Source organism: Anomaloglossus baeobatrachus, chromosome 4 (assembly GCF_048569485.1).
Source record: "Anomaloglossus baeobatrachus isolate aAnoBae1 chromosome 4, aAnoBae1.hap1, whole genome shotgun sequence".
Classification (NCBI taxonomy): domain Eukaryota; kingdom Metazoa; phylum Chordata; class Amphibia; order Anura; family Aromobatidae; genus Anomaloglossus; species Anomaloglossus baeobatrachus.
Window position 1 is genome coordinate 99,413,852 of NC_134356.1, and position 20,158 is coordinate 99,434,009.

The 20,158-nt window shown below is 44.2% G+C and overlaps 1 protein-coding gene across 2 annotated transcripts in view; it reads left to right on the plus strand.

Moving 5' to 3' along the window:
- Positions 1-20,158, plus strand: part of FSTL4 (follistatin like 4) — a 1,562,686-nt gene that overhangs the window by 303,889 nt on the left and 1,238,639 nt on the right. For both annotated transcript variants that reach the window (XM_075344490.1, XM_075344491.1), the window contains exon 3: positions 16,208-16,241. In XM_075344490.1, coding sequence (XP_075200605.1) covers positions 16,208-16,241 — 34 coding nt within the window. The remainder of the gene's footprint in view (positions 1-16,207; positions 16,242-20,158) is intronic.

Here is a 20,158-nt window from a genome sequence, read left to right on the forward strand (position 1 = left end):
TTTCTTCAAAGGCGCTCTCCCACTGTGACACACAGATCGCTGTGTGTGACAGCGAGAGAGCGACAAATGAAGCGAGCAGGGAGCAGGAGCCGGCGTCTGACAGCTGAGGTAAGCTTGTAACCAAGATAAACATCGGGTAACCAAGGTGGTTACCCGATATTTACCTTAGTTACCAGCCTCCGCAGCTGTCACGCTGCCTGTGCTGCCGGCTCCGGCTCTCTGCACATGTAGCTGCTGTACACATCGGGTTAATTAACCCGATGTGTACAGCAGCTAGGAGAGCAAGGAGCCAGCGCTAAGCAGTGTGCGCGGCTCCCTGCTCTCTGCACATGTAGCTGCATTACACATCGGGTTAATTAACCCGATGTGTACTGTAGCTAGGAGAGCAAGGAGCCAGTGCTCAGTGTGCGCGGCTCCCTGCACACACAGCTAAGCGGTGTGCGCCGGTAACTAATGTAAACATCGGGTAACCATACCCGATGTTTACCTTAGTTACCAGTCTCCGCAGCTTCCAGACGACGGCTCCGTGCAAGCGCAGCGTCGCTTGCACGTCGCTGCTGGCTGGGGGCTGTTCACTGGTCGCTGGTGAGATCTGCCTGTTTGACAGCTCACCAGCGACCATGTAGCGATGCAGCAGCGATCCTGACCAGGTCAGATCGCTGGTCGGATCACTGCTGCATCGCTATGTGTGAAGGTACCTTAAGCTCTTATGCTCAGCAGGGTCCTCTCTCTCTCTCCTGTAGAGTGCAAACTCATATGATCAGATGGGTCATCTTTACCCTGTACAGTGTAAGCTCTTATGGTCATCAAAATCCTATCTCTACTGTAGAGTGTAAGCTCTTATGGTCAGCAGGGTGCTCTCACTCTCCTGTGAAGTTTAAACTTTCATGGTCAGCAGGGGTCTCCTGTGAAGTGTAAGCTCCTCTCTCTCCTCTCTATGTTTCTCTCTCTCCTGTAGAGTGTAAACTCTTATGATCAGCAGGGTGAAGTGCAAATTGCTTTTGTCAGTAGGGTCCTCTCTCTTCTGTACAATATAAGCTGTAATGATCAGCTTAGTGCTCTCTCTCTTCCGTAGATTGTAAGATCTTATGATCAGCAGTGTCCTCTCTCTCTCCTGTAGAGTATAATCCCTTATGGTCAGTAGAGTCCTCTCTCTTCTGAAGAGTGTTAGCTCTTATGGTTAGCAAGGTTCTCTCTCTACTGCAGAGTATAATTTTTTTATGGTCAGTAGGGTCCTCCCTCTTTTGTAGAGTGTAAGCTCCTATAGTCAGCAAAGTCCTCTTCTTCCTGTAGAGTGTAAGCTGTTATGATCAGTGGGGTCCTCTCTCTCCTGTAGAGTGTAAGCTCTTATGATCAGTAGGGTCCACTCTCTCTTGCAGAGTGTAAGCTCTTATGATCAGTGGGGTCCTCTCGCTCTTATACAGTGTAAGCTGTTATGATCAGTGGGGTCCTCTCTCTCCTGTAGAGTGTAAGCTCTTATGATCAGTGGGGTCCTCTCTCTCGTGTAAGCTCTTATGATTAGTGGGGTCCTCTCACTCCTGCACAGATTAAGCTCTTATGATCAGTGGGGTCCTCTCTCACCTGTACAGTGTAAGCTCTTATGATCAGTGGGGTCATCTCTCTCCTGTACAGTGTAAGCTGTTATGATCAGTGGGGTCCTCTTTCTCCTATACAGTGTAAGCTGTTATGATCAGTGGGATCCTCTCTACCTCTTATACAGTGTAAGCTGTTATGATCAGTGGGGTCCTCACTCTCTCCTATACAGTGTAAGCTCTTATGATCAGTGGGGTCATCTCTCTTTCCTATACAGTGTAAGCTCTTATGATCAGTGGGGTTATCTCTCTCCTGTACAGTGTAAGCTCTTATGATCAGTGGGGTCCTCTCTCTCCTATACAGTGTAAGCTCTTATGATCAGTGGGGTTATCTCTCTCCTGTACAGTGTAAGCTCTTATGATCAGTGGGGTCCTCACTTTCTCCTGTACAGTGTAAGCTCTTATGATCAGTGGTGTCCTCTCTCTCCTGTACAGTGTAAGCTCCTATGATCAGTGGGGTCCTCTCTCTCCTGTAGAGTGTAAGCTCTTATGATCAGTGGGGTCCACTCTCTCTTGTAGAGTGTAAGCTCTTATGATCAGTGGGGTCCTCTCTCTCTTATACATTGTAAGCTGTTATGATCAGTGGGGTCCTCTCTCTCCTGTAGAGTGTAAGCTCTTATGATCAGTGGGGTCCTCTCTCTCGTGTAAGCTCTTATGATCAGTGGGGTCCTCTCACTCCTGCACAGGTTAAGCTCTTATGATCAGTGGGGTCCTCTCTCTCCTGTACAGTGTAAGCTCTTATGATCAGTGGTGTCTTCTCTCTCCTGTACGGTGTAAGCTCTTATGATCAGTGGGGTCCACTCTCTCTGAGGCTTCTGCCACACTCACGTGAAATTCACGCACGTGCCGAGAGACACGTATTTTCCATGCGTGTTGCGTGCAGGTAAGTACGTGTCTCTGGTACGTGCGTGACACGTGTGTTCTACGTGTGCTATCCGCGATAGCACACGTAGAACCGGTAATTATCATACTCACCTGGTCCTTCCTGCTGTCCGCGCTGCTGTCCGTGGTGCTGATCCTCGGTCTCCAGCCCTCCCGTCTCCCCGCTGCTGCTGCTGCCAGGCAGTGAAGTGAATATTCAATGAGAATAATGAGCGGCGGTCGGCAGCAAGAGGCAGCAGCGGCAGAGACAGGAGGGCAGGAGAAGGTGAGTTAATGTTTTTTGTTTTTTTCACTGACATGTGTGTTTTCTCCGGCGCGTGTCACACGGGACCGCATCCACACTACACCCGTGTGGTGCGGGTGCGGGCCGTGTGATACCCGTGCTGCGGGAGAAATCACTGACATGTCAGCGCTTTGAAAAACGCACACACGTACAAACGCACACGGACACACGTTCCGTGTGGTTTTACGTGTGTGTGCCTGCTACAATAGGGTAGCATTGGTTAACGTGTCTCCGTGCCGCCGGTACGTGTAAAAAATGACAAACACGTGCCGGCGGCACGGATGTGTGTCACAGGCCTCATGTAGAGTGTAAGCTCTTATGATCAGTGGGGTCCACTCTCTCTCATGTAGAGTGTAAGCTCTTATGATCAGTGGGGTCCTCTCTCTCCTGTACAGTGTAAGCTCTTATGATCAGTGGTGTCTTCTCTCTCATGTACGGTGTAAGCTCTTATGATCAGTGGGGTCCATTCTCTCTCATGTAGAGTGTAAGCTCTTATGATCAGTGGGGTCCACTCTCTCTCATGTAGAGTGTAAGCTCTTATGATCAGTGGGGTTCTCTCTCACCTGTACAGTGTAAGCTCTTATGATCAGTGGGGTCGTCTCTCCCTCCTATACAGTGTAAGCTCTTATGATCAGTGGGGTTATCTCTCTCCTGTACAGTGTAAGCTCTTATGATCAGTGGGGTCCTCACTTTCTCCTCTACAGTGTAAGCTCTTATGATCAGTGGGGTCCTCTCCCTCCTGTACAGTGTAAGCTCATATGATCAGTGGGGTCCTCTCTCTCCTGTACAGTGTAAGCTCTTATGATTAGTGGGGTATTCTCTCTCCTGTAGAGTATACGCTCTTATGATCAGTGGGGTCATTTCTCTTCTGTAGAGTGTAAGCGCCAATCGCAAGCTTTCCAGTATTGAGATTCACACAAAATAATTTGCTGTAAATGAAATTGGGAAAATCCTGCAATTCGGCAAATTTGAATTTCAAAGATCTTCTCATCTACACTGACATATAAATGAGTTAAATGGATGGGAAAGGTGAAGCCTGACCATTTGCCTGTATAGGTCTCAAATATTTCAGATCTATACAGTTATGATGATACAGGTACATTTATTAAGGCTTTAAAAATACAAATTAATGTCAAATACCAGAAGAGCAATCTCTTCAATATGCTTTACCCATATTAATTGCATCATACAGGTTTCTACCTTGCTTCATATTGGTTAGACTGCTGTGTCTTTGCTGTTCACATATGATTAAACATCTGCCGACTGTCTCTTCTCAGGTAATGCAGCTGGGACACTGCTGTGCTCACATTAGACAGCTGTAATAAGTGCTATACCCATATGATGCAGTTAAGCTTCAACACTGTCAGCAATGGGCATCTGTGCTATGTGACCGCATGCTATATCTATATATCTTCCTATTTCTGGCTTATTATCATGGTGAGAAAGACAAAGGGAAAAGGAAAGAAAAGAACATCACCCTTTATAGCATCATTTCTTTGTGCCCCTTCCTTGTGCTGAAGGTCATTTAATATATTGTTCTCTGTGCATATCTATGGATAATATATCCTATGGAACATCTACTTCCAATATATATTGTTAATTTGCAGTATTTTTATTTAGTATTGAAATAGTTTACATGATATAAAGATGTACAGATGTGTAGACATTAAATTCAAAATACAATGGGGAAAATAAGTATTTAATACACTGCCGATTTCGCAAATTTTCCCACCTACAAAGAATGGCGAGGTCTGTAATTTTTATCATAGGCACACTTCAATGATGACAGACAGAATTAAAAAAAAATAAAACAGAAAACCACATTGTATAGTTTTTAACCCCTTAACGACCGCGGGCCATAAAATTACGTCCTAAATGACATAATCTTACTGCCCGCGGTCCTCCGGCGGCAGCATGCCGCGATCGGCACACATCTCAGCTGATTTTCACAGCTGAGATGTGTGCCTGCTAGGCACGAGCAGAATCGTTATCTGCTCGTGCCGATTAACCCCTTATATGGCGCTGTCAATACATGACAGCGCCATTATAAGCGCGATCGCGGTAAAGTTTTACTTACCGCCGAAACCGGAAGTCACGTGACGCGATCACGTGACTCCCGATAGTTGTCATGGTAGCACAGGGTCATGTGATGACTCCTGTACTACACATGAATTGGTTTCACTTTCGCTGTGCCCGGGGCACAGCAAAAGAGAAAGACAGCGTATCTGCTGTTTACAGCCTTCCAGCTGTGATCAGCAGATACTGCAGAGCGATCGGAATGCTGATCGCAATAGCCCCCTAGGGGGACTAGTAAAATAAAAAAAAAAAGTAAAAAAATAAGTTTTAAAAAATTTAAAAAAAACAAAAAAACCTAAAAGTTCAAATCACCCCCCATTCGCCCCATTGAAAATTAAAGGGTTAAAAAAATAAAAAATATACACACATTTGGTATCGCCGCGTTCAGAAACGCCCGATCTATCAAAATATAAAATCAATTAATCTGATCAGTAAACGGCGTAGCGGCAAAAAAATTCCAAACGCCAAAACGACGTTTTTTTGTCGCCACAACTTTTGCGCAAAATGCAATAAGAGGCGATCAAAACGTAGCATCTGCGCAAAAATGGTACCGTTAAAAACGTCAGCTCGAGACGCAAAAAATAAGCCGTCATTGAGCCTAAGATCCCGAAAAATGAGAACGCTACGGGTCACGGAATATGGCATAAAACGTGCGCCACTTTTTTCGGACAAACTTCCGATTTTTTTTAACCCCTTATATGAAAGTAAACCTATACATGTTTGGTGTCTACGAACTCGCACTGACCTGAGGCATCACACCCACACATCAGTTTTACCATATAGTGAACACAGTGAATAAAATATCTCAAAAACCATAGTGCTATCGCACTTTTTTTGCAATTTTTCAGCATTTGGAATTTTTTTGCCATTTTCTAGTACACAATATGGTAAAACTGATGGTTTCATTTAAAAGTACAGCTCGTTCCGCAAAAAATGAGCCCTCACATGACCATATTGACTGAAAAATAAAAAAGTTACGTCTCTCAGAAAAAGAATGGCGAAAAAAAAAAACGGAAAGCGAAAAATCGGCCGGTCGTGAAAGGGTTAAATAATGAACTTGCATTTTGCTGCATGAAATAAGTATTTGATACAATAGAGAAACAAAACTTAACCCCTTAAAGACCGCCAATACGCCTTTTAAAGGTGGCAGTTAAGAGGCCTTATTTCTCAGAGCCGCTTTTTAACGGTGCTCAGTAAAAAGGGTATAGCACCCTCACTGTCTGAAAAGTCCGGGATTTCAGCTACTGGGGGTAGCTGAGACCCTGGAGATCACAATCTGGGTTGTTTTTTCCGGTTGCGTGATCACCATTATACACTGTGTAATGGCGCTCATGTGAAAGTGAATGCAGCGCCAGTAAAAAAAACCTTTCTCTTGCATCTCACATGAATAGGCATGTGAGATAGGGGATAAATGTCCTCCCCCGTGTGGTCAGAGTCCTGATTATCTAAAATGTTGGACAAATGCGTTGTGCGCCAGCTGCAATTCTTCTCCTCCTCAGACAAAAGTCTAGCCAATTTCCCCCAGGTCGTCCCCTGTCACCTCTGGTCCTCCCTCAGTCCCCCCAGAACCTTTTTGAGCACCGTGTTCTCCGCAGCCCCTCCATCTCCTTGTCTTCTGAAAATAAATGACGTGCACATGAACAGACTGGCTCTCTGTGAGCAGCAAGACTGCAGTGACGTCAGTGCGGTGACATCACGGAGGTTACTGCAGTTCACACTGCCATCAGTGTGACCTGGGAAGTGTGCCTGTATTCTCACTGAGGTCACTACAGCCCCACTCCTCACATGGAGTGTTTACAATTCCAGAAATTGGGGGATGCGTTCACTGAGCATGCCCCCCATATCCTGAAAGATAAAGTTTTTGTGGAACCTTAAAAATAGATTACGGCTGACCGTTTTTTTTATTTTCCATGTGATTTTTTTATTTTTATTTTTTTTTCAATAAATTGGTGAAAGAGGGAATGTGTTAGGGAGTGTTTTTTCAAATCAATTTTTTTCATCTTTATTTTTTTATTACTGACTGGCTTAGTAATGTTGAGTATCTGATTTATGCCTCAACAATACTTACCCCTGGGTTTAATGCCAGCTGACATTACAAAGCTGGTATCGACTCCATATATTAGCATGCTTGCCACATGTTAAGTATTTTGTTGTGCTTATGTTTTTATTTTTTAACCAAACTGTTGATTAGTAAACCTGCACAACTGTTGTGTGTTTCCATACACTGTGAACTTAGACTAGAAAGTCCTAAATGCGTCAAAATAATTATAAACATACTGGCAGTGTTGAAATTAGAGTCCTATGGCACCAGTGAAAAATTTGAACTTGCCCCCCCCAAATGTTGGTCAGATGTATAGATGTTTGTATTATTCCAAATCCTGAAAAAACATGTGTGTTGCCCTAAATTCTGTTAATATCCCCCATCCTTGACCCCTTACTGGCATATATCTCCCTCATCCTGGGCTCCTTCCTGATATATTTGTCCCCCATTCTGGTATATATGTCCCTCATCCTGGTATATATGTCACTAATCCTGTTCTGCTTTCTGGTACTTATGTCCCCCATCCTGGTATAAATGTGTCTTATCTTGTGCCCAATCCTGGTATATACAGTATATTCCTCATCCTGAGTTTCTTCTTGTTATATACATACATCATCCTGGGCCTCTTCCTGGTATATGTTCTCTATTTTGTAACTTTCCTGGAATATATTCCCCACCTTTGGCCCCTTCCTTATGTTTCTATTCTGTCGCCTTTCTCTAACACATAAAAAGAAAGAAAAATATTCTTCTCACCTTCCCCCTATTAACAATTAGAGAACCCTACTATTGATTTTCACATAAAAAATATTATAGATGCTTGAAGAATATCTTGCCATAGATTTCTCTATCTCTATCATGAAACTGGGTAAATTGTATTTTTTAGGGATTCAAATAGGGGGAGACACTGGCAATTTAGTGGTCATGTAGAGTGTTAAGGCCGCTTTACATGCAACAATATCGCTAACGAGATATCGCTGGGGTCACGGAATTTGTGACGCACATCCGGCCTCGTTAGTGACGTCGTTGCTTGTGACACCTACGGGTGACTACTAATGATCAGAAGTACTCACCAAATTGTTGATCGTTGACACGTTGTTCATTTCCCAATTATCGTTGCTCGTGCTGGACGCAGGTTGTTCGTCGTTCCTGAGGCAGCACACATCACTACGTGTGACACCCCGGGAACGAGAAACAACAGCTTTCCTGCATCCTCCGGCAAAGAGGTGGGAGTGACGTGAATGTGGCTGCTCTCCGCCATTCTGCTTCTATTGGTGGCCTGCTGATTGATGTCGCTGTGACGTCACATGAACCGCCCCCTTAAAAAAGAGGTTGTTCGCCGCCCACAGCGACGTTGCTAGGAAGATAAGTCCATTTGACGCATCCTAGCAGTATTGTTCGCCATGGGCAGCACAAACGACGGGGGCGGGTGCGCTCGCTAGCGATGTCGCAGTGTGCAAAGGTGCCTTTAATCGCCCAGATTAGTTCCGTTACTTGCCTTTTTCTTACCATTAAAATGGCAAAAACTGTTAGGGGCACTTAACACACTACAACATCGCAAGCCGATGCTGCGATGCCGTGCGCGATAGTTCCGCCCCCGTCGCAGCTGCGATATCATGGTGATAGCTGCCGTAGCGAACATTATCACTACGGCAGCTTCACATGCACTCACCTGCCCTGCGACGTCGCTCTGGCCAGCGACCCGCCTCTTTATTAAGGGGGCGGATCGTGCGGCGTCAAAGCGACATCACATGGCAGGCGGCCAATAGAAGCGGAGGGGCGGAGATGAGCGAGACGTAAACATCCCGCCCACCTCCTTCCTTCCGCATAGACGGCGTGAGCTGCAGGACGCAGGTAGGAGATGTTCCTCGCTCCTGCGGCTTCACACACAGCGATATGTGCTGCCGCTGGAACGAGGAACAACATCGTAACATCGGTATTTCCCAATTCATGGAAATGCCGGACCCTACACCGATGATACAATAACGATGCTTTTGCGCTTGTTAATCGTATCAAAAAGAATTTACACACTACGATATCGACTGCGACGCCAGATGTGCGTCACTTTCGATTTGACCCCACCGTCATCGCAGCTGCGATGTCGTAGTGTGCAAAGTGCCCCTTAGATTAAATTCCCTAGATCAGTATCCAATGAGTTTCTGCATTATCTCCGCACCTTGTTTTGTTTTATTTTTTGCTTTTTTTAATTGCGCTTTTGATGCTGCATTTTTGAAGCAGTGTTTTTTTGTTTCTGTTTAATGTGTCATCCTTTAAATAAAGCTGTTGTGTTTTTGAAACTTCCTGGTATTCACATATTAAATCCACACAGAAAACTCAGCACACACACAACAAAAATTGGCATAGTGTGTCTTGGAAAAATGCACCACAAGTGAGTTTACGCAGCTTTAAAAAGTACATGAGCATGAGATTTCAATTAAAGTGCAACAACCACCAGGAATTTCCTATATAAACTAAAGCTAGTGCTATACTGGCGCTATCATGCTGATTCTATGAATACCTTAGTTGTGAGATCGGATGTATACTTTCTAAAATACATACAAGTAAAGTTTGTTAAATGCACTGTTATTCGATGAGAGGTGCAACAAAATATTAATAGGTGAGTTGGGTTTTGCTAGTTATTCCCGCCACTGATTGCATACCAGTACGTCCTTGGTTGCATAGGGGTTAAGAACCCCAAAAAGCGGTCTTCTGTCATGCTTGCCCTATTTTTCCAATGCAAGGTGACATATCAGTAGAGCATGTAAGGAAGCATTGGTTTTAGTGTCATTTATAGGCTGTCAAACTAAATGTTAAATATCTGGTGATCTGGTGATGTCTGCTGACCACCAATAAAGTACATAACATTTTGCATTATAGTGGTTTAGTCAGTATATGCTGTAGAAAAGTAGCAGTCTATAAGTATTTTAAAGGGAACCTGTCAGGTTCAATGTGCATCCAGAACCACGAGCAGTTCTGAGTGCATATTGCTAATCCCTGCCTAACTGTCCCTATATACACTATCATAAATAAAGAGATCTGTAGAAAAAGTATTTCTAAAGATCCTTTATGATATGCTAATGAGAGCAGGGACTAGTCACAAGGGCGTGATTTTCCCCTGATTAGTCCACCCTCTTAGCATGTTAGCACACCCACAGGGTATCCATTATCACCGTCTCAGATGCCGGGCTTAGGCTCACTGGACTTGATCAGAATGATTGGCACTTCCAGTCATGCGTACTAGACCTCTCTGAATCTGGGATGCATACACCTGGCTTCATAGTGTGCATGACCGGAAGTGCTGGGCATTCTGATGAGATACACGCATCACCACTGATGACACTGGGCAATGGGTATTGAATAGCATATTAACATGCAACTGTGGGCTTGCTAACATGCTAAGAGGGCAGACTAGTCAGGGGAAAATTTCACCCTTGAGACTAGTCCCTGTGCTCATTAGCATATCATAAAGGATGCTTGGAAATACTTTTTCTACAGATCCCATTATCTATGCTACTATAGGCTGGGACAGTTAGGCATGGATTAGAAATATGCACCCAGAACTGCTCGTGGTTTTGGGCGCATATTGCCCCTGACAGGTTCCCTTTAACATCTACACTGGAAGAGTTAGACAATAGTTATATGGAGCACTGGAATCCTATAGGCATTATTTGTTCACAAAGGGCAATTTGCCTATATTGTCTGTTTGTTGCCCACGAGCTACTAGGGACAATGTTTCCATAAAGGTCCTTGTTCATTCCATTCACATTGATCTACAGTGCCTACAAGTAGTATTCAACCCCCTGCAGATTTAGCAGGTTTACACATTCGGAATTAACTTGGCATTGTGACATTTGGACTGTAGATCAGCCTGGAAGTGTGAAATGCACTGCAGCAAAAAAGAATGTTATTTCTTTTTTTATTTTTTTTTTAAATTGTGAAAAGTTTATTCAGAGGGTCATTTATTATTCAACCCCTCAAACCACCAGATTTCTGTTTGGTTCCCCTAAAGTATTAAGAAGTATTTCAGGCACAAAGAACAATGAGCTTCACATGTTTGGATTAATTATCTCTTTTTCCAGCCTTTTCTGACTAATTAAGACCCTCCCCAAACTTGTGAACAGCACTCATACTTGGTCAACATTGGTTTCAGTCAATACCATAAGTAACGTAATCCACCGCAATGGTCTCCGTTCCAGACGAGCCCGTAAGGTACCTTTACTTTCAAAGCGTCATGTCAAGGCTCGTCTACAGTTTGCTCATGATCACTTGGAGGACTCTGAGACAGACCGGTTCAAGGTTCTCTGGTCTGATTAGACCAAGATCGAGATCTTTGGTGCCAACCACACACGTGACGTTTGGAGACTGGATGGCACTGCATACGACCCCAAGAATACCATCCCTACAGTCAAGCATGGTGGTGGCAGCATCATGCTGTGGGGCTGTTTCTCAGCCAAGGGGCCTGCCCATCTGTTCCGCATCCATGGGAAGATGGATAGCACGGCCTACCTGGAGATTTTGGCCAAGAACCTCCGCTCCTCCATCAAGGATCTTAAGATGGGTCGTCATTTCATCTTCCAACAAGACAACGACCCAAAGCACACAGCCAAGAAAACCAAGGCCTGATTCAAGAGGGAAAAAATCAAGGTGTTGCAGTGGCCTAGTCAGTCTCCTGACTTTAACCCAATTGAAAACTTGTGGAAGGAGCTCAAGATTAAAGTCCACATGAGACACCCAAAGAACCTAGATAACTTGGAGAAGATCTGCATGGAGGAGTGAGCTAAGATAACTCCAGAGACCTGTGCCGGCCTGATCAGGTCTTATAAAAGACGATTATTAGCTGTAATTGCAAACAAGGGTTATTCCACAAAATATTAAACCTAGGGGTTGAATAATAATTGACCCACACTTTTATGTTGAAAATTTATTAAAATTTAACTGAGCAACATAACTTGTTGGTTTGTAAGATTTATGCATCTGTTAATAAATCCTGCTCTTGTTTGAAGTTTGCAGGCTCTAACTTATTTGCATCTTATAAAACCTGCTAAATCTGCAGGGGGTTGAATACTACTTGTAGGCACTGTATATTTAAAAAAGAGTCCTTATATTGCATTATCATCCCATCAAGACGTTTTATTTTGACATAAATATAGAACATTAAATTAATGAAAAAATAAGTAAAAAGATAGCACATACACATGATAAAGCCTACATGAATGAATAGGCCTTTAACAGTTTGCATGGACCTTAATCACACTATGAAGTGCTGTCAAACTAGTAAGACTATTGATCTTGTCCCAGAACTGTCAAAGCTGTAAAAATACTGTCGTTCATAAACTGATGGATTTCTTCTGCTAATTAACTAGACTCCGGCTCTCAACATAAAGGCTTTACATTTAGCAAGTAATTCTTTACATTTCAAGCTATAGTTCAAGCTTGATAGACACAATTACTACTTGCTGATGGCAACTCCGACAAATCCTACAACTTTGACAGTGAGATCTTACAATTAGTTGTCAAAATAATGTGTCAAGGTCTGAAAGGAAAATACTTCAGCTGCATTAGCAGGATAATTCAACTGCTGATCGAAAGTTATGAGGGTTTAACAATAACAGTGAAGACTCCATCAATAGCGGCTGACATAAAATTCAAGTAGGTGATGGAATCCGATGTCAAGTGACCCCGTCATAGTAACTTTTGTGCATCTGTTAAGTTTAACTTTTATAGTGTGTTGTTTCTGATTTAGTACAACATCTAAAGCCCGCTACACACGCTTCAATATATCTCACAATCCGTCGTTGGGGTCAAGTTGTAAGTGACGCACATCCGGCATCGTTTGTGAGGTATCTGCGTGTGACAGCTACATGCGATCAGGATTGAACGCAAAACCGTTGATCGCAAACACATCGTATCATTCTCTAGAATTGAGCGTTTTGTTGCACGAACCTAGTCAATTGTAACGTGTGACATCCCTCATACGATTTTGATGTCTGATGCTATGTGCGTAGGTGTGCGCTCTGCACCGCAGCTTAAAAAAGGTCTGCTTCAGAGCGCAGCTGAAAAGCTGCGTTCTGAAGCGCCTCACAATGTCTGTCATGCACTAATCTCTGTCAGTCCGTCACTATCTCTGTCCCTCACTCTCAGTCCATGTCAGTCTATCCCCCTCTCTCATATACTCACCAATCCCCGATTCCCGGCGCTGCACGGCATTCACACTGCTCCGGCGGCTTTTACTGTTTTGAAAAAGTCGGCCGCCCATTAAACAATTTCGTATTCCCTGCTTTCCCCGCCCACCAGCGCCTATGATTGGTTACAGTGAGACACGCCCCCACTCTGAGTGACAGGTGTCACACTGCACCCAATCACAGCAGCCGGTGGGCGTGTCTATACTGTGTAGTGAAATAAATAATTAAATAATTAAAAAAAACGGCGTGCGGTCCCCCCATTTTTAAAACCAGCCAGATAAAGCCATACGGCTGAAGGCTGGTATTCTCAGGATGGGGAGCTCCACGTTATGGGGAGCCCCCCACCCTAACAATATCAGCCAACAGCCGCCCAGAATTGCCGCATACATTATATGCGACAGTTCTGGGACTGTACCCGGCTCTTCCCGATTTACCCTGGTGCGTTGGCAAATCGGGGTAATAAGGAGTTATTGGCAGCCCATAGCTGCCAATGAGTCCTAGATTAATCATGTCAGGCGTCTATGAGACACCCTCCATGATTAATCTGTAAGTTACAGTAAATAAACACACACACCCGAAAAAATCCTTTATTAGAAATAAAAACACACACATATACCCTGGTTCACCACTTTAATCAGCCCCAAAAAGCCCTCCTTGTCCGGCGTAATCCAGGATGATCCAGCGTCGCTTCCACCGCAGCTGCATGGAGGTGACCGGAGCCGCAGCAGACACAGCCGCTCCGGTCACCTCCACACAGCAAATGAAGACAGCCGTGCGATCAGCTGCTGTCACTGAGGTTACCCGCGGCCACCGGTGGATGCAGCGGTGGCCGCGGGTAACCTCAGTGACAGCAGCTGATCGCGCGGCTGTCTTCATTTGCTGTGTGGAGGTGACCGGAGCGGCGGTGTCTTTTGCAGCTCCGGTCACCTCCATGCAGCAGCGCTGGATGCGACGCTGGATCATCCTGGATTACGCCGGACAAGGAGGGCTTTTTGGGGCTGATTAAAGTGGTGAACCAGGGTATATGTGTGTGTTTTTATTTCTAATAAAGGATTTTTTTCTGGTGTGTGTGTTTATTTACTGTAACTTACAGATTAATCATGGAGGGTGTCTCATAGACGCCTGACATGATTAATCTAGGACTTATTGGCAGCTATGGGCTGCCAATAACTCCTTATTACCCCGATTTGCCAACGCACCAGGGCAAATCGGGAAGAGCCGGGTACAGTCCCAGAACTGTCGCATATAGTGTATGCGGCAATTCTGGGCGGCTGATGGCTGATATTGTTAGGGTGGGGGGCTCCCCATAACGTGGAGCTCCCCATCCTGAGAATACCAGCCTTCAGCCGTATGGCTTTATCTGGCTGGTTTTAAAAATGGGGGGAACCGCACGCCGTTTTTTTTAATTATTTAATTATTTATTTCACTACACAGTATAGACACGCCCACCGGCTGCTGTGATTGGGTGCAGTGTGACACCTGTCACTCAGAGTGGGGGCGTGTCTCACTGTAACCAATCATAGGCGCTGGTGGGCGGGGAAAGCAGGGAATACGAAATTGTTTAATGGGCGGCCGGCTTTTTCAAAACAGTAAAAGCCGCCGGAGCAGTGTGAATGCCGTGCAGCGCCGGGGATCGGGGATTGGTGAGTATATGAGAGAGGGCTGCTAACTTCAGTTACTCAGGAGATTAGCGGTCACCGGTGAGTCTTCACTGGTGACCGCTAATCGGGACGCGACACAGACACAGCCGCAGCATGACAATGAAGTCGGGTGAGGTTCACCCGAGTTCATTCTGACAGTGCGGCTCTGTCTGTGGCTGCTGTCATCTGCCATTCAGCTCTGCTACATGGCTGTCTGTGTCTGCTGTTAGCGGCCATGTAGCAGAGCTGAATGGCAGATGACATAGTAAAAACGCATCCCACATTACACACGCTTGGCAAGTCAATAAATAAAAAAAAAAAAAGGTGCCCAATGCATACGTCACAGAACACATGATCTAAAGGATCGCACATAATATTGATCAATTTAACATAGACTACTAACGCTCGTGTGACAGCAAATGAACGACCAACGTGAAATCTCATAGATCCCGTATGCAACCTGGGCGTGTCACATCGCAAATGCGATTGTACAACTAATTGCAACGTGTAAAGTGGGCTTAAGTCTCTTCCATTGCATGGTTTATTATTAGGGATGATCGAATACCTAAAATATTCGGCTTTATGAATATTTTCCGAATAGGTCACTGTTATTCGACTATTCGCGAATATTCGATGCACAATGTAAGTCTATGAGAAACCTGAATAGCAACTATTCGGAACTATTCGGGCTTCCCATAGACTAAAGGGTGCTTTACAGGAGACGATCTATCGTGCGATAGATCGTCGGGGTCACGTTTTTTGTGACGCACATCCGGCATCGCTTGCGACGTAGGGCTGTGTGACACCTCCGAGCGACGCAGTATCGCTCACAAATCGCGAGTCGTGTACTCGTCGCTCGGTTTCATAATCTCGTTTAATTAAAATGGCGCCGGTTGCTCATCGTTCCCGGGGTAGCACACGCCGCTCCGTGTGACACCCCGGGAATGATGAACAGCAGTTTACCTCCGTCCCGCGGCACCCGCCGGCTATGTGGAAGGAAGGAGGTGGGCGGGATGTTTACGTCCCGCTCATCTCCGCCCCTCCGCTTCTATTGGCCAGCCGTTGTGTGATGTCGCTGTGACGCCGAACGTCCCTCCCCCTTCAGGAAGAGGATGTTCGCCGCCCACAGCGACGTCGCACAGCAGGTAAGTGCGTGTGACGGGGGTTAACGACTTTGTGCACCATGGGCAACTAATTGCCCATGACGCACAAATGACGGGGGCGGGTACAATCGATCGTGAAATTGCACGATAGATCGTACCATGTAAAGCAGGCTTTACATTGCACATCGAATATTTGCATAGCGGCGACCTATTCGGAAAATATTACCGAAGCCGAATATTTGAAGTATTCGATTATCCCTATTTATTATATAACTCTACATCTGAGTTCTGATGTACAGTATGGTTCTATGTCAGTTTACATCTGTCATATATTGAATGTTGACTTTCGTAAAGTCTTGGCCATTGGCAAACACATATCTAATTTTTTTTTTTCTCTTTTTAACTCCCCAGGCACATCGGCACTTTCAACTGACACGGAGACAAGGTAGGCGATGTTGCATAATTTGTGCTACAAAAAATTGATATGTTCTTCAGAAAATGCTGTCTGATCTTCAAAAATTGGCTTTAGAGTACATGTCAGCAACTGAAGACAGGAGAGTGAGACATGTCTTGTCTGCTGCTTTTATAGATAATTCAGGGAAGAAAAAAATCAAAACTTTGACTGTAACATCTTTTCCACAAAAGTCTGCTTTGAATGATTACGTTTCGTGTAGCTTGTAAACATTGCTGGAATTCCATGCGAAATCTAGAAATCCATGACTACTGAAAAGGATTTGGTGTTTGTTAATCCTGTCGAGCTTACGATATACAAAGTAATGATACACAGTGTTACAAGATATCGAAATTGCAACACTAAGAAAAAAAAGTCGTAGAGTTACGAGTATCACAGGATTTGTAAACATGTTAATTGTATGCGAATGATGGAAAAAATGAATCTTTTTTTTGCAATCTATTCAGTATTAAGAATAAGCACCACACACTAAAATGCATGCACTTATACAACTACACCATGGTGTGCTATAAGTGAGGGTATTAATGGTTGTTTGAGGAATGCTCTGCCACGCTCAATGCACATATTCAAAATCTGCTGAGAATCCAAAAAATTCCAAGTCACTGAGAAACTCCTCTACGTTTATATATTTTTGTAGACATGTATGTAATTTTTATAGCTTGAAAAAGGCCCTTTGTAAGCCAATTAATAGTTTTTTACACTTTTTCCTGTTGTATGTTGGGACAAATAAAGATTTATAAATGGAGAGGAGCTTCTTGGTGCCCTGAGAAGCCAATAAATTCCTACAAAGTGGCAGCTGGTGGAGAGCTGCACCAAGCACTACGAGTGGTGGAGTGATGCATGGGACACTGTTGATTTAATCAAGATCTGCTATTGGCATCTACTTTTACAATTTATATTCAGCAATGTGTAGATGTGCTTGATGGGAAAGAGGTCTGGAAACCCTGCAAATGTGATAGCACAATTTGGCCATGCACAAGCAACAGATGGCTTAGCATTGTAATGTTGAAAAATGGCCGTACGATTGGTTACACCATCACATATATGTAATGCTGAGCTGTTAGTGTATATGCAATAAAGAAAAAAGGCATCCAAATCCCTTACATTATACCATTATACTTTGTAAGCCCAAGAGTAAGACTGATACGGCGTTCTCACATGAAGGCCTTTTCATGACATTGTCCATTGGTTCTCCAGACCAATCTCTGGCTATCTTTGTGCCCAATATAAAAAGCAAAACTAATTGATTATGAGGATAAATTACCATTCCAGCCTCCTGTCCTCAATGGGAAGCCATGTGGACAATACCATTTAGAGACCTTCATGAGGGAACGTCATACTGGAACTACTACCTAGATTATGATGAGGGATGGATTAGTGTTTGGTTGTCAGACCCCTTTAATCAATTGTCATTACAGCCTCTGGACTCTAATGGGAGACCATGTTGTGGACAATACCATTTAGAGACCTTCATGAGGGAATGTCAGACTGTAATTACTACCAATATTATGGTGTGGGGTGGAATAGTGTATGTTTGTCAGGCCCCTCTGGTCATTTGCCATTCCAGCCTCTAGTCCCCAAAAGGAAGCCATGTGGACAATACTATTTAGAGACCTTCATGAGGGAACGTCATACTAGAACTACTACCAAAATTATGATGAGGGGTGGAATAGTGTATGGTTGGCAGACCACCTATGATAAATTGCCATTCCAGCCTCTGATCCCCAATGAGAGGCCATGTTGTTGACAATACCATTTAGAAACCTTCATGAGGCAATGTCATACTGTAACTACTACCAAGATTATGATGTAGGGGGAATAGTGTATGGTTGCCAGTCCCTCTGGTCTTCATTGAAGATACATTAACAACTCTTTAATACATTGATTTGGTCAGGGAAACAGTGATATGCCTACTTGTTTAAAGCATTTCAGAAGTCATTTTTCAACACAATGCCAGGCCACATGTTGGTTGTGCTACTCTGAGCAGCCTGTGCTGCCTAAATATGCTACTATGGCCTGCAGCATTTCTGGACCTTTTTCCCATTGAGAATAACTGGAATTTCATTAGTCAGCAAATACAAATGGAGCTGCCAGCAGCAGATCTTGATGACTTAAGGCCGCTTTACACACTGCTATATCGGTCTCGATATCGCTAGTGTGCGTACCCGCACCCATCTGTCGTGCGACATGGGCAAAGCGCTTCCCGTGCCGCACAACATTGCCCAGACCCGTCACACATACTTACCTGCCCGGCGACGTCGCTGTGACCGGCGAACCGCCTCCTTTCTAAGGGGATGGTCCGTGCGGCGTCACAGTGACATCACTGTGCGGCCGCCTAATAGCAGCGGAGGGGCGGAGCTGAGCGGGACGTAAAATCCCTCCCACCTCCTTCCTTCCGCATAGCGGCCGGGAGGCAGGTAAGGAGAGCTTCCTCGTTCCTGCGGTGTCACAAGGAGCGATGTGTGCTGCCGCAGGAACGAGGAACAACCTCGTTACTGCTGCAGTAACGATTTTTGAGAATGGACCCCCATGTCACCGATGAGCGATTTTGCACGTTTTTTCAATGATGCAAAATTGTTCATCGGTGTCACACGCAACGGCATCGCTAATGCGGCCGGATGTGCGTCACAAATTCCGTGACCCCAACGAGTTTGCATTAGCGATGTCGTAGCGTGTAAAGCCCCCTTTAGTGCACAAGTGAATTTAACATTGCAGAATATTCCTCAAACAACCATGAATAACCTCATTTATATCCGAATTGCCTATTCAGAGAAGAGAAAGACTTCAACTCATGTGCCACCTACTGAAAGTAGCACTTCAGCCAGAGGCCTTTCATATGGCGAAATCAAATCTCTTTCTATGCACTAAATAGGGGCAAACACCCCAAAATACTTGTCTGCAACTGGATTATCTAGTTTAACAAGTCGTTTAGTAAGGCTCATTAAAGGGTCAATATTGACTTAAGATTTCTACTTCCAGAAGATGGCATTAGAGTTCAAAATCCTATGTGTATTTGTGCTTGTTCCTCATACTTTATATGGTTTAAACTTACTTTTTTCAATTTTTTTGATCATTTGGATATCGCTAAAATGTCTATCTAAACTGTGATTTTCATAATTCAATAACTTTTCCTTAATGGTCTCGCAAATTTTCATGCTGAGGAGTTAATGTGGATTTTTTAGTAGTATTTAATGCTTAAATGGAACTGAGTACCAGGACTGATTTCAAATCTTCATGAAACCACATATTGGATGACCGACATATTATGAGTTATGACAGCAACACCCTGGTCCTTTTAGATTAAAACTCAGATCACTATAGAATCCTAAGGTGCTTTAAGTTTAGTTCATTAGAAGCATGTAAGTGTTTGACTTTCAATAGTGTTATGGACACTAACAATTGTTCATTGTATTGTCCTTTTATTGTCCTATGAAACATTTATTAATCTTTACAATATAACTGCAGTTACGCTAAGATTTTATTTGTGTTACTTTTATTTTTCAATATTATTCTATATTTCCTTGTAATATTACTCCTAACCACTGGTTGTGCTATAGTATAAATGAAACAAATGGAGCATGTTTATTTTGTAATACCAATAATTTAATTCCTGATTATTTCCATCAATGTCACGCTTGGTACGGGGAAGTACCAAGCGCATGCCGAAAGGGAAGGGAAGCTTGTGACCCCTGACTAAACCTACTGCTGGTCCCCGGTGTCCCTCACCAACCTAGATAGGTTCCATACCTATGTGCTGAGCCGGATACCTGACTCTAGACATCCCTAGTGCTGGGCCTACATAGGGAATGGATGGGATGAGCTCTTCGTCAACCCCACTAAACAACTATAGAAGACACAAGGGGGACACAGGGAGAAAAACATGAACTACT